The following is a 13722-nucleotide window of genomic DNA, read 5'->3' as shown; positions in this document are numbered from 1 at the left end:
TCTGGTTTAGTCCATCTCTGAGATAAATTTCCTGTTTGTTTTGGACAAAGTATTTGTATTCTCTCTGTGTCTCAGTCCTCCATCTGTAAAACAGCAAAACTTCTCTACCTTGCAAAGTAATCAAAACACCGATCCAGAGACTTGTATGCAGATATTAAGATGAGACTGAAGGACTTAAAAAGGCTGGGATATTCAGCTAATAGATAACAACCCAAAGTAAACACTTAAGTGATGTATTTTGAATGATTTTACAAATATAAAATATACTTTTCATAGAGGAAATAATAATTTCCTAACTATAAAGGCCTGAGAAGAAAGAATATTTCTTATTCAGGAAGCTGTAATGTAAATGGTCACCTGTAAACCTACCAGACAGGGTCAGAATGCAAGAAATCCATATTTCAGAGTGCTTAGAGTCTGTTTTTCCTGTCATCTTAAAATCAGATAAATGATAAACGTACAGACCAGTGAAAAGATGTGGCATTTCTTCATATAAACAAGATTTTGAGATGTGCTAACTGTTGGTTTCTTCTAGCCATGATTTTGAAGACAACCAGATACTCTTTTTTGCTTTTTAATGACTGTGGTCAGCTGTTCCTGTTTAAACTATGCTTTTATGGTTATCAGGAGGTTTTGTGGTAGGAAATAAAATTTGAAGATGAAATCATTGCAGGTGAAATCTTTGCAGTGGTGTTCTGAATTGGACTTCATATAAAAGCTTTTTTAATTAAAGAAAGTATTAGTGGTTTTTAATCTGTAGCACCGTGGGTGCTGATCTGAGTTGTCATTCTGATCCCTGTTCATATTTGTTGGGTTTATTTCCTAATCCTGCTGCCATAGATTTTTGTCTCTGTATTGTTGTTTGTTTGTTTTTTTTAATTACAACATCTGAAAAATCTTATCATTGATGTTAATTCTAAAGAGAAGACATAATTTATTAATAGCATGGCATTTCAAAAAAGCAAAGTGGCCATAAAAGATGCTCACAAATGGTCACTGCTTGTAATATATTATGTCCCAAGTCTCAAAAATTTCTGAAAACTTCCAAACTAAACTCTTTCATTAGAACTGGATATTCTGATAGGAAGAAGCTGAAAATCTATTGCCTGATTTAAGTGCATCATGGAATTAAACAGATTGGAGGATGTTTTCTTCCCCTTTTCCTGTCACCCAGATTTCCTTCCTTTTTCTTCTGTTGATTTTCAGTTTAAGCAATGATATTTTTTTTCAGTAAGGTTAATTATTTTTTGCTCTTGTTCATGAATTTGCAGTTAAATTTCTTTGGATGGAAATGAAAAAAATTAAAACTTTGTAGGTCTCTGCCTTTTTTCTCTTAAGCAATGTATAATGTTTGTTTGTTTGTTTGTTTTGATTGTTTTTGGCAAATGCATGAGTTTGTTTAATTGGAAAATTTTTTAATTAGCGATTTTGTGGAAAGTTTGGATCAGCTGTTCTAGAGATCCCTTCCTCGGCACTGTGACAGTTGTTTTTGAGGAGTTCACTGCTGCAGAGACACAATAGGTGGTCTGGGGATGAGATGTTTTCTTTACAAAACATAAATTTGAAAATATGTTGTTCCTTGTGATCCTGAAGTTTTTATATAAAAGATCATTCCAAAAGTGATGACCGAGTTGCATGGGTTTGCCAAGCTGTGGACTTGTTTGCTGTTTTGCATCGGTAGATGCAAAGGATCTGGAAAGGCTGGATCGATGGGCTGAGGTCAACTGTATGAAGTTCAACAAGGCCAAATGCCAGGTCCTGCACCTGGAGCAGAGCCCAAGCAGAGCTACAGGCTGGGAGATGAGTGGTTGGAAAGCTGTTTAGTCAGCTGAATATGAGCCAGCAGTGTGCTCAGGTGGCCAAGAAGGCCAACAGCATCCTGGCTTGTATCAGGAACAGTGTGGCCAGCAGGGCTAGGGAGGTGATCGTCCCCCTTTACTTGGCTCTGGTGAGGCCGCACCTTGAGTACTGTGTTCAGTTTTGGGCCCCTCGCTACAAGAAGGACTTTGAGGTGCTCGACTGAGTCCAGAGAAGGGTGACAAAGCTGGTGAGGTGTCTGGAGAACAAGTCTTACGAGGAGCGGCTGAGGGAGCTGGGCTTGTTCAGCCTGGAGAAGAGGAGGCTCGGGCGACCATATTGCTTTCTATAGGGACATTAAAGTAGGCTGTAGTGAGCTGGGAATAGGTCTGTTCTCCCACGTGCCTGGTGACAGGATGAGGGGGAATGGGCTGAAGTTGCACCAGGGAGGTTTAGGTTGGATATTAGGAAATACTTCTTTACTGAAAGGGTTGTTAAGGCATTGGAATGGGCTGCCCAGGGAAGTGGTTGAGTCACCATCCTTAGAGGTCTTTAAAAGACGTTTAGATGTAGAGCTTAGTGCTATGGTTTAGTGGGAGACTTGTTAGTGTTAGGTCAGAGGTTGGACTAGGTGATCTTGGACGTCTCTTCCAGCCTAGACAATTCTGTGATTGTGTGATTCTATGAAGTTGTGGTTTGCCTAACCTTGCTTTTGTCTCTGTTTCATTGTAGGCATCTCTTGTGGAAAGTCTATGATTAGCTCCATGAGCCTCATGGGAGGAAGCAGTGGTGCCCCCTTGTATGACAGAAATCACGTTACTGGAGCTTCTTCTAGTAGCTCATCCAGCACTAAAGCCACTTTCTACCCTCAGGTATGTCTTGAAAATATAGATGTGAATTAGATCCACTTCTCAAGAAAATGAAGATGAAAATTTTTGCTACTACATAGGAAGTTAATAACAGTTGTTCTTGGGTGGTACTGTTTATGAAAAATACAGGCCTAGTCCAACACCTGCTGAACTTCACAAAAGGGCTTTGTTGTATTTCACCAAGGTTACACAATACTATATGATGTCTAAAATGTTTTGTTATTAGAGTGATACTCAGTTGGGTTGTTCCTGAGCATTTCTGTTCTTCTGTCTTGAGATACCTTTGTACCTCTTTTGCTCTTTGTGAACTGATGTCAGTGGCCCAATGACATTTTGTGCTGTATAATACAGCAGGCACACATGGAATGAAAAGACAAAGAGTAGAATGAAAATGCATAAGAAATAAGCTCAGCTTGCTCTTTACCTGAAGTGATGATTATTGAATCAAAGAACCAAGTGTTCACACTGGGAGAAAATGCTGGTACCAGAAGAGGTGGTTATATTTGCTTGTTTTGTTTTGTTTTTTTTTTTCAGTTTTAACTTAACCTGCTTGTGGCTTTTAACTGTTGGAAGTGACAGAATTTTAGTCCCCAAATCAATTTCCTGATTTCAAAGATGTATAGTATGAATGGAAAAGAAGCTCTAAGAATACATAGGAGAGATCTAAGTTTACTCATTGCCAGTATTTGGTCATATGACAGTTTTTTCCTTAGTGCTTTTGAGCAGTAAATCCATTCACTTTTCTGTTTGCACAAGTTTGTAAAATTAATATTCTAGCTGCTGAGGTGGTTTTTCATTAGTGTTTAATTGGGAGCCCACATATCGTGTGGGTGTACATGTATGTGCCTTTGTGTACATGTAAACTGTTATATTATGTATGGGCATTTTGATTGATGGGGTTTTGCCTAGTGACAGGCATGTTGTCTCCCCTTAAAGAAGGCTAAAGATGGAGGAGAGATGACTGTGATGAGCTTATTAACTGAAAAGGTAAAATTGGTTAGACGTATTTTCTACGTTACCTTCTCAGTGAAGCCAAGCTATTCATGGCTAGCAGATACTGGAATTCAGCGGACCTCCTAATTTAGTTTGTCTCATGCTTCACCAGCATCTCTGAAACTTGCTGAACAATTTCATGCTAGTACATGGTTGTTGTGTCAATGCCACACTAAAAAGGATGAATAGAAAAAATGTAGGTGGATTTATTGAAAAGAAAAAATCTTAAATCTTGAAAGACAAAAGAAGCCCAAAAGCTGATCCTGGCTCTGCCTTTATATAGTATCTACATTTGACCCAGACTCTTCAATAAGGCTGCTGGCCTAAACTAACCTGATTGCTACTGGTAATTCTTCTGTCCTTTCAGTTCAGGGCTTTGTGAGCCAGGACTTTAAGGGACAATATCAGCCTTTTGTTTAGGAAACGTGGGGTGCCAGATTCTTATACAGAGGCTGTTGTCAGGGCTTTACTGCTGATCCAAATGTTTTGGTCAGTTCTACCTGGTAACTAATTACCTAGCTTTATGTTGACAACAAAGACAAGTGGTCTGAGTGTCTAGATGTCTTGGCTTCCCCCTCACTGCCCAATATTTGTTTAATACACCTTAGTAGTACTGATGGATAGTCTGATACAGACTAGGGAAGAATTAGAAACTATGCTAGTTTATATATCTGAGAACCTGGCCACAGGCATCCTGGCTGACACTTTTTGCTGTATTTTATCTGAATGTGGAGTGTTGTTGATGCAGATCAGGATAGACCAAGAGGATTCAGAAGTAGAATTCTGGATGAGGTTCTTGGGGCAATTAGTTATCATCCCCCACAGCTGGCAATGTGTGGTATTCAAGCTTGTCTGCCTTCACATGAAGTCTGGATGCTGGGCTTGACATTATTAGTCACATTATCAGTATTATTGTAGGTGCTGATGAGCTCAGCTCAATGGCCAGGAGTCATTTTGATAGACACTGCACAGTGAAGACGTAAAGGATGATCTCTGTTCCAGTGATCTTACAGTATTACTGCGAGAGAAGGACAGAGGCTGAGGAAGGATGCTGTCACAGTTACTGTGGCAGGCTGTAGCTCAGCAGAATGCCCTAGAAAGGCTGCTCAGAAGATGCTCACAACAGTAGCAAGGCCTTGCCATCAGCAGCGATGCAATGGTTTTCTGCATTGGAAGGGATGAAGCACTCTCCTTAGTTTTAGGCCACTGTCCTGCTGGCCATGTCACAGGTTCTGCTTCCTGCTAGAGGGGTAAGAACCCTAAAGGAATTCTATTTATCCTGAATCATAACAAGCTGTTTTCATAGATTAAGGGTTATCAGCAATCATGTACATGCGCGCACAGGCTAGGGCAGGCTGTGACTATTTCTTAGCTCCTAGGCTCTTCGCATTGTGAACTGTGCCAAACTGGGCCTCCTGACCCTACTATTGTATGGTGGTAAGTTTAAGACCTGGAGGTCGAACAGACTTTTTTCCTATTAGCATTTGCTGAGGATGATGTCAGTCCTTACGTCCAAGGAACTGCACTGAGATTCATAAAAACTGGGTCCAGTTTCCAGCTTTACATCAGCCTTCCAGCAGCACAGTGAGTGCAGCAAGGAAGAAAATTCCCTTTACCACAAGAACACAGAAGACCTGCAATGTACCTAAGACCAGAGTTAATCTCTCATAGTGAACTTAGGTGACCTTTAAAAAATGCATTAATCTATCCAAACAGCAAGGGAATGAAACCAAAATAAGGCAGAGTGACCTGTTGAAGACATGAGTAATCTTTTCAAAATAAATAGAGCTGTATAATGAACTCAGACTTACATACTGCTTTTTATTTTTCCTAGATCTTGAACCCACCTCCGTCCCCAGCTACTGATCGCTCCCTGTATAATGCAGAGATGTTTTATTCCTCAAACATTCCTTCAACCACGAGATCTTACAGGTACAGCTTAGATAAATTTTCTGTTGACCCGTCCTTTAGTTTTGGATCTTAAGCAAAATGTTCTTGTTTGGACTTTGTTTGTTTGTTTTGAACAAGGTAAAAATGCCATCTTTCCCTCCATTCATAAATGACCATTCAAATTTAGATTATGCCAGCTGTGACCTTAAACAATAGATTTGCATCCTATTTTGATATAACAGGGTTTAACACCTTTCAACACAGTGTTGCTGATTAAGAATAAAACATGTGCAATGTATATATTGCTTTGTTATGGTGCCTTAGCATCCTGTGTAGAGAATTTCGGTGTTTTCTGTTAAAACTTTGGTGGATTGACCTATTTGTTAGTGACTGGACTAAATGGTCGTGGTGGTCTTCTCTGGCTGTCCAGATCTATAGATCCATCTGGTCAGGGGCTATCATAATGCTCTGCTGGCTGTGGGTGACTGTGCCATTCAAATTTAGCACAGTGGAAGTACTTCTTGTTTGGTTTCTATGAAAGCCATAGTTATGGCTCATATAGAATGAATAAACAGCTCTCTTGACTGGGAACACAAAGGCATTTGTTTTCAATCTCTTTGTTTCCCTTTTCCCCAAATTACAACTAATGCCCGTGCATTTTCTTTTTCATTTTCTTTGCAGGCCTTACCTTATACGAGGGATAGCTCCACCCACAACCCCATGCAGCACAGATGTGTGTGACAGTGACTATACTACCAGCCGATGGAAGGCCAACAAATACTATATAGATTTAAATTCAGACTCAGACCCTTATCCCCCTCCACCCACACCTCGCAGCCAGTATATGTCGGCAGAAGAAAGTTGCCCTCCATCTCCTGCCACAGAACGAAGCTATTTTCACCTCTACCCCCCTCCACCCTCTCCTTGTACAGACTCCTCATGACCTCAACAGAAGGAACTTTTCCTGTAAATATTTTTAAATATGAACAGATTTAAAATATATATTTTATGATTTAAAGTTAAATAGGGGTGGGACATTTTTTTTAAAAATGTGAATAAAAATGGGTGGGAGGGATGGGGCTGTGAAAATTGTACAGAGGAAGAATATTTATAAAATTGATTTTTTTAACTTAATTTCCATTCTTTTGTGCCATATTTGCCTTTTGAAATCTTGGAACTGAGTTAATCTCCAAAGGACTGGAGGGTGGGGGGAGGATGTTGAGCTTTTTTGAATTTTGTCACCTTTTTATATGCAAAATGTGTGTAATTATTTTTGCTAATGTGAGAAAAGAAAGTTAAGTGGCTTATGGGAGGAGGACACTAAAGAAAGACTAATATTCATGGAAAAGACATGCTTAAATAGAATTGTTTGTCAGTATCTCATCCTTTCTCCACCACTGGGTCAAAACATGCAAAGAGTACCGCCGTCAAATGCTCCTATTTCAAGTGAGCTGAATGCTTCCCAGCAGAACGTGTATACAGAGACTTGGATTTTGAACCTCACTCTCCATTTGCTCAGCACTGAACTGAAAGAGTCCTCATTTTAGCCAAACCTTCCAGCTTAATTATGCCCACAGTTATGTCCTAACTGATGCCAACAGTGCATGTTTTCAGTTCTGGAACTGATTCTAGCTAAAAAGATATCCAGCCCCCAAAAGCTTATTTTAGCTCCAGTCAGTTCCCCACTTTGAACGTGTGGTAGTAAAAGCAGTTACACTGACCTGTCATAGAGATCAAGGGGCTCTTAATGTAGTTTTTAAGCAGAGAGAAATGCCTGATGAGCTGCAGCTTTTCTCAGACTCACCATTTTAATGGTGATGAAACCAGGCTCCTTCATCCTTTCCTAGCAGCCACGAGGCTTTGGTGAGTTGTCTGAGAAGGAGCTGTGATAGTCAACTGCTTCTCAAAAACCAGTGGTACTTCAGTTTTTATCCAAAAGACCAGTAATTCACTGTGCTGTGTCTCTGAGATGTTTACGTGTGTTGAACTGATCAGAGAATTGCTTCGTCTTTGATGTTCATTTCACAAAGTGGGATGATACAGTGACCTGTGTTCATTTAAATGAGAAAGCTGTTGCTTATTAATCTGTGTTTGTAGAAAACATTACCTGCCTAGCTCAAAAACAAAACGCCTGCCATTTGAACAATTTAGTCATGTCATCAAAATTTTCCACCAAATTAGTTCAGGTTTAGAAACATAAAAAGCACAGGAATTAGAGAAGACATATTTCTAATTCTCTTAATAACAGTAAAACAACAAAACTCTCCAACAAACTGCTGTATCCTCAGGACACCACGATCAGTGAAGTGCTCATGATTCCAGCTCCTACAAAAAAAACCCTTTGTGAATGCAGGGCTAGAATCTGTGCCTTTAACAATATATATATATATATATATATATATGCATGTATGTATGTATGTATGTATATTTTGCTTTGATTCTTCTTTTGCTGTAACAACAAGGATTGGGTATTGCGTGTCACTCACAAATCCAGCTCTGATGATGATAATGTGAGTGCCTACCTGGACATCTGAGGGAAGATCTGAATATGCAGACCTGCACCTGTTTCTGCAGCTGCTGAATAACAGACGTGTTGGGTCTTTGACAGCTTTAATATTGGTGGCAATGATGAAAAATTTTTCTTTTTTGAATTTAGTTCAAAATTGAATTGGGGTCTTAGGGGCTGGGACTACAGTGTTCTGATCCAGTTTGTGTTTACAGATTTGTTAGTCCAGATCTGTCTCCTGACCTACGTTGCTCAAGGATAATATTTGTACTGGCACTGGTGTATTACTGAAACTTTTTAAGTAGCCTTTATTAACTTCATGGCTAAACTTCTGAGATTCACGTTTGGCAAAAAGATAATGCCCACCATTTTCTTTGTGGAGAAAAATACAGAATTGGAGAATACAGTATGGGAGATAGGAGTTTAAGAACGGGTTATCTTCTCCCATCCCCTGTCAACATTAGTAACTATAGCATGCCAGGAGAGACAAGGTCATAGCTTGTAACTCTTAGGATGACTTGGCAGACCTCTGAAAAAGTGTCAATGATTTGGTTAAAAAAAAAAAAAAAAAAAAAAAAAGAGCACTTTCATGTGATCATGTTTCAGTGAACTAAATCATGACTTTAGATCCACAGATATTTTATGTATCACGTCAATCATATGAAGGAATACTTGTTCTGCGTTACAGCAGTTGGTCTAATTTCACATCATCTGTAGTTCTGTGCATAACCATTTACCACTTACAATGAATGCATTAATTGTTTCATGTTAGAGTTCTAGCTTAGGACCACATCATTAATTTTCCTGTGTTCCTGTGATGACACTGGATAAAAAATGACTTTTTTTTTTTTTTTAATTAAACCACTGGTCATTTTAAAGAGCCACAACTGTAGCAGTCCTAACCACTTCATCTTGTATCCTAGTACAAAGTTTGGAGTTGAGTCCAAGAAAATTATCAGTCTTACTGAGAATTAAACTGTCTTAAGGGTCAAATTCTTTTGGGCCTTAGGTATTCAGTAGGAAGCAATCACTTTCTGAATGGAATGAATTAAGCATGAATGAATTAAATCTTTTATTTCAGTTGGACATTCAGATCCTCTTGCTGCTGATATTTGCCGAGAAATTACTTCATCTGAGGGACCTGAGGTTTTGTGACCAGAGTCCAAGTCCCACTCTGTTCCATACTATTGATTAAAAGCCTTTCTAAAAAGAACTTGTATGCAAATTTAGCATCAAAACATTTAAATACTAAAATATTACTTTTGATTGCTGTAGGCCTACTACTATATAATGGATTAATGCACTCCTGGTGTCAGAAAATATATTTGAATGAGAGGAGCTACTTCTCCCCAGAAGTATCTCTCAGCAAATTTTTAGGAAAGTGTGGTTTCTATCCTGTGAACTTTCAGGCTAAAACTTCAAAAACAGATACTAGTTTCTTCTAGATCAGGACGAGGGAAAGAGTTGTTTGGAATTATTGAATACATATGATGAATTGTAGCATTTCAGGGCTAAACAGGAAATAAGTGGGGAAGAGCTGTCTAATTGAGGTTTAAGCATAATTCTACTATTGCAAAAATGTAGTCTGAGAAAGCAGGCTGAAATATCCCAGGAGTTCTGCCCTGAGAACCTGCAGGGGAACGCATGCAACTAGACTATCTGTGTGAACTTGTGAGTACTTGTATCAGTTTATTCAAATGTTTTCCAAGCCCATTATGACTACATATCACCACTTAAAGTAGCTCAGGATGTAATATAGAACAGTGTCTGGATGGCAGCTAGTGATAGGCAAATGATCTGGTTGGTTCAGTGTCACGTTGAAAGGACAGATGTCCTAGCAGCTGATTTGCCTTCCAGTGCAGTCATAAAAGCTGCTGCTGGGGACACCTTCTCTTTTTGTCCTGTTCGCAGAACAGATGTAGCAGCAGTGTGAAGCTGTAAGGTAAATAGGCAGACTTAAAATTAAATCATGGTCTTCAGAACTGAAGTATCCTTTAATTTCAAGCAAAGGATTTGTGTAAGTTATGCATGGACTTCAGCTGGACTGATCAACAGACACTGCACCCTGAAATTTACAATGGGTGTCATTGATTTGTTCACGACTGCTGGATGATTTTGAGTAAACTTTGTTTGCACTGCGTAGTTGTTTTAGTGCTTCAATTTGCCTGCTTGGACAGATTGCTAAAGAGCACTCAAGCTAAGATTAAGTCTGTATGTACAACAAACTGTGTTTTCTTTAGGATAACGTCAGAGTACAAAATGTCCCAAAAATGAACTCGTGCCATTATCATCATGATCTAAAGAGGAAAGGTGAAATAATTGAAAAATTTCTTCTCTTTCAATTATGGGTTTGACTTTTTGGTAATAAAGTTTGATCACTCTGGTTTGCAAAGAGTGCAAGCACTTCCCTAAAAGTTCTGATTCTTCTCAAAGCTGGTCGTGCTGGGCTGATGTCAATCACACAAACGTTTCTCCATTGCCTGCAGGGTAGATCCCTTTACTAGAGAGAACTCCGGTGCTGCCCTTCATCAGAGCCTGTGGAGCATGTTGTAGTACTTTATGAGTGTGGTCAGTCAGACTTCACAAAAGTTGTGTGTATCTTGTTTGCTTCAAGCATTATCAGAAGCAGATCTTTTCTGATGTCAGTCATTTTGTTGGGGTATGTGTTGAGTCACTCCAAATGAGTAGCTGTGCTTATAATTGTACTACAAGTGATATCCATTAATGTCAGGAAATGAAAACAGAAGGCAGGCATGTTCCCAATAATTAATAACACACAAGAGTGCCTGGCATGGAGCCCTGAATGTTTGCTGCTACAGTGCTGAGGGACATTTTATAAACTTCAATGTTTGGACTGAGCCTTAGACAAGCCACAGTCAAAGATGACAGTCGTTTACAGATCACATATTCAGTTGTTTCCATTATCAATTATGAGTGCATTATAAATGTTGAGTGCAGTCCTCACCAGAAGTTTGACTTCTCTGTAAAAGGCTCAGGGAAGGCTGTGTCCTAAATGCTGAAAGTGCCTGCTGGTTCTGTTACTCTTCCATTATGCATTGCAATGCTTTCTGTTCATCATTAAATGTAAAGAGCCCTTTCTTCATTTATTAGGAGTTTAGCTAAACAGCTCAAGGTATTTGTCAAATGTTAAAAAGAAATAGTCATATACATAGGTGTTTTCAGTTCTGTCATGTCTGCTAGCTCTCCCTCCGGAGAACAATTTACAAAAGTTTTTTTTATGTAAAGGAGATCTTTACTACGTTTATTTTGCAGTTGGCCAACTATGCTGTGGGTCTCTTCACATAAAATCATATCCCCTGGGCAAGGGGTGGTTGGGAGTGGGGGAAAGGAGAAATTGATTTTAAATGAGCCTACTGATAGGAATGATGGAAACCAGTCTGATACAAGCAGCTTCTGCATTCCACAGCAAAATCCCTGGTGTGCCTCATGCTGACCATGCTCTCAGCTGCCCGAGGCAGCAAGTCACCCTACCTCGGCTGTTCCCACAACAATCCACAGTCCTCACTGCAGCCCACCTCAGGAGTTAGGGGCTTGGTTCTCTCCAGAATCCTGGTGGCTAAAAGACCACAATCCCCATTCCTAAATGGGACGTTTTATATTCACGAAATGCATGCAGAGAACATGCCTTGAAGGAGTTATCAGAGGAGAAAAGCGACATTGACAGCTACAGTAAGTGACAACCCAATTCACCAGCGTTCATGTCTTTGAAAAGCGAGTACTCCCACTGATGCCCATTTCTCTAAGAAAAGAGTAATACTGCTCTTGTGACAGCATTCCCTGGGTAACTCCATTTGACAAAGGGAGTGATGTTCCAGTTTGGATTGTACAGAGATGCTGCAGCGTGTAAATAAGTATGGAAGTGTTTTAGTTGCAACTACAGCTGCAATAGTTGTAAATGGAATTAATCAGCCTAAAGAGATAAAAACAAAAGCTGTTGAAAACAGGAGGACTGCTTTGCTGTTGGATGTGAAATTTGGAGGGCATCATAAAGAAAAACTCTAATCCAGACTGCTTTCATACTTATCTAATTGTATTGTAATTGCTGCTATTGTAAATGTACATGAATATACAAAGACTACGAAGAATTTTTATGATAAACCCACACAATCTTTTTTATATTTATATTAAAATGTGTATTCTACAAAAAGCCAATAATTACAGCTTTATATGTGTATCATTTTATAGAATTTGTTACTACAAAGGACAACCAAACCCAATACTTATGTGCCTTGTGTGTTTTAAACAGCTCAAACATTAACTGGGGAAAGAAGTAAAGCCTTAAATTACAAATGTCCCTAGAATCATAGGTTTATTGTACTCCACTGGTTCTAACACAGCATCTTGTTACTGCTAGGGTTCTCCTCAGTTAAAATACGTACAGCCTCAAGTGGATGTGAAAGCTGACAACTTTTGATTTTTTTTGAGCGTATTTATCTTAAGTTTGTAATATTTTGGAATTTGTCTGAAATGCATTATTTCAAGTGGACTTTTATATATTCATATCTGTTTCAACAACAATCTCGACACCTGTTAAATGCATAACATTAAAAAGAAACACCAACAAGTGATACTTATGTATTTGGGGATTAAATTGACGTTATTTTCAGATTGTCACTGCAGTGTTGTTCATTAAAGCCATTTATTGTGTTACAGAAAGTCTTTACCAACTGTTCTTCCACATATGGCCTTCCAGCATACAAATGAACCTAGTGGTAAAGTCTTAAGAAAAACTTCTTTTGAGGCTTTCCTCATTTAAGACAATTACACATAAACAATTTTCCAGTCATGAAACTGCCATGTTTCTTTATGTTAACAAAACTGAAGTCTTGTTAAAATTAACTGATATTTTGTATAAATATATGTAAGGATAACAGATTCTGCATTTGTATTATAGATTTTGTGGATTTTGTTTTATAATAAATACTTTTAAAAAATTCAATTAGCAGCCCTTTTTATGAACAATGATGTTTCATCATCTGCAGTAGAGATAACTAACCAGTGTCACAATTGTTTTAGATACTGTTTGGTAAGGATAGCGTTGCTCTCTGCTTGTTTTTATTTTAAAATATACGGAGAAAGGAGGTGAAGAGGCTGATTGGAAAATTGATTGTCTTCAAGATTACAATTGTTACTACACTATAGAGTCCACCACAACATTGTCAGCATCTGTAAAAAAAAGTCGGACTTCATAGCGTTAACCTCTGTGGTTTTGCTAGACTGGATGAGATCTGTATTTTTTTTCTTTTTTTAATGTATTTTTGTCAGGCAGGTGAAGTTAAAATGACAGCCAAACTGAACAGAAGCCCACTTCTCCTTGATAATACACGTAGAGGATCAAACCTAGAGACTCGGGATTTGGTGTTGGGTTGAAAAGATTAAGTAATATGTGCTCTTGGGAGCCCACTGTCGTGACATGGGCATTGTGAGAAACAGTGTTCACTGGAAATGCTTAGAATCGCTCAGACATCTGCAGTCAAACCCCAGAATTGCTTTTCAGAGCTCAAGCGCTGTCAAATGACCAACAGGTGTAGGGACAAAAGTTCCACGGTCTTAAAACAGAGAGGATTGGATTTCCTTGCTGCAACCTCAGTAAGACATGACTGCAGCTAAGGTTGGGGAAGGAAACTTGAAGAGGCATAGGCTGAC

The 13722-nt window shown here is 38.9% G+C and overlaps 1 protein-coding gene across 1 annotated transcript in view; it reads left to right on the top strand.

Annotated features, from left to right (window-relative positions):
• LRP5 (LDL receptor related protein 5) overlaps window positions 1–6554 on the top strand; it is a 142711-nt gene extending 136157 nt beyond the window's left edge. The window contains exons 21-23 of the mRNA XM_032187964.1: window positions 2530–2669; window positions 5494–5591; window positions 6231–6554. Of these exons, the coding sequence (XP_032043855.1) occupies window positions 2530–2669; window positions 5494–5591; window positions 6231–6492 (500 nt within the window). The 3' untranslated portion in view covers window positions 6493–6554. The remainder of the gene's footprint in view (window positions 1–2529; window positions 2670–5493; window positions 5592–6230) is intronic.
• Window positions 6555–13722: the final 7168 nt, after the last annotated feature.

The sequence above is a fragment of the Aythya fuligula genome, chromosome 5 (genome assembly GCF_009819795.1).
Source record: "Aythya fuligula isolate bAytFul2 chromosome 5, bAytFul2.pri, whole genome shotgun sequence".
NCBI lineage: Eukaryota > Metazoa > Chordata > Aves > Anseriformes > Anatidae > Aythya > Aythya fuligula.
This window is presented reverse-complemented; position numbering and strand designations above follow the sequence as displayed.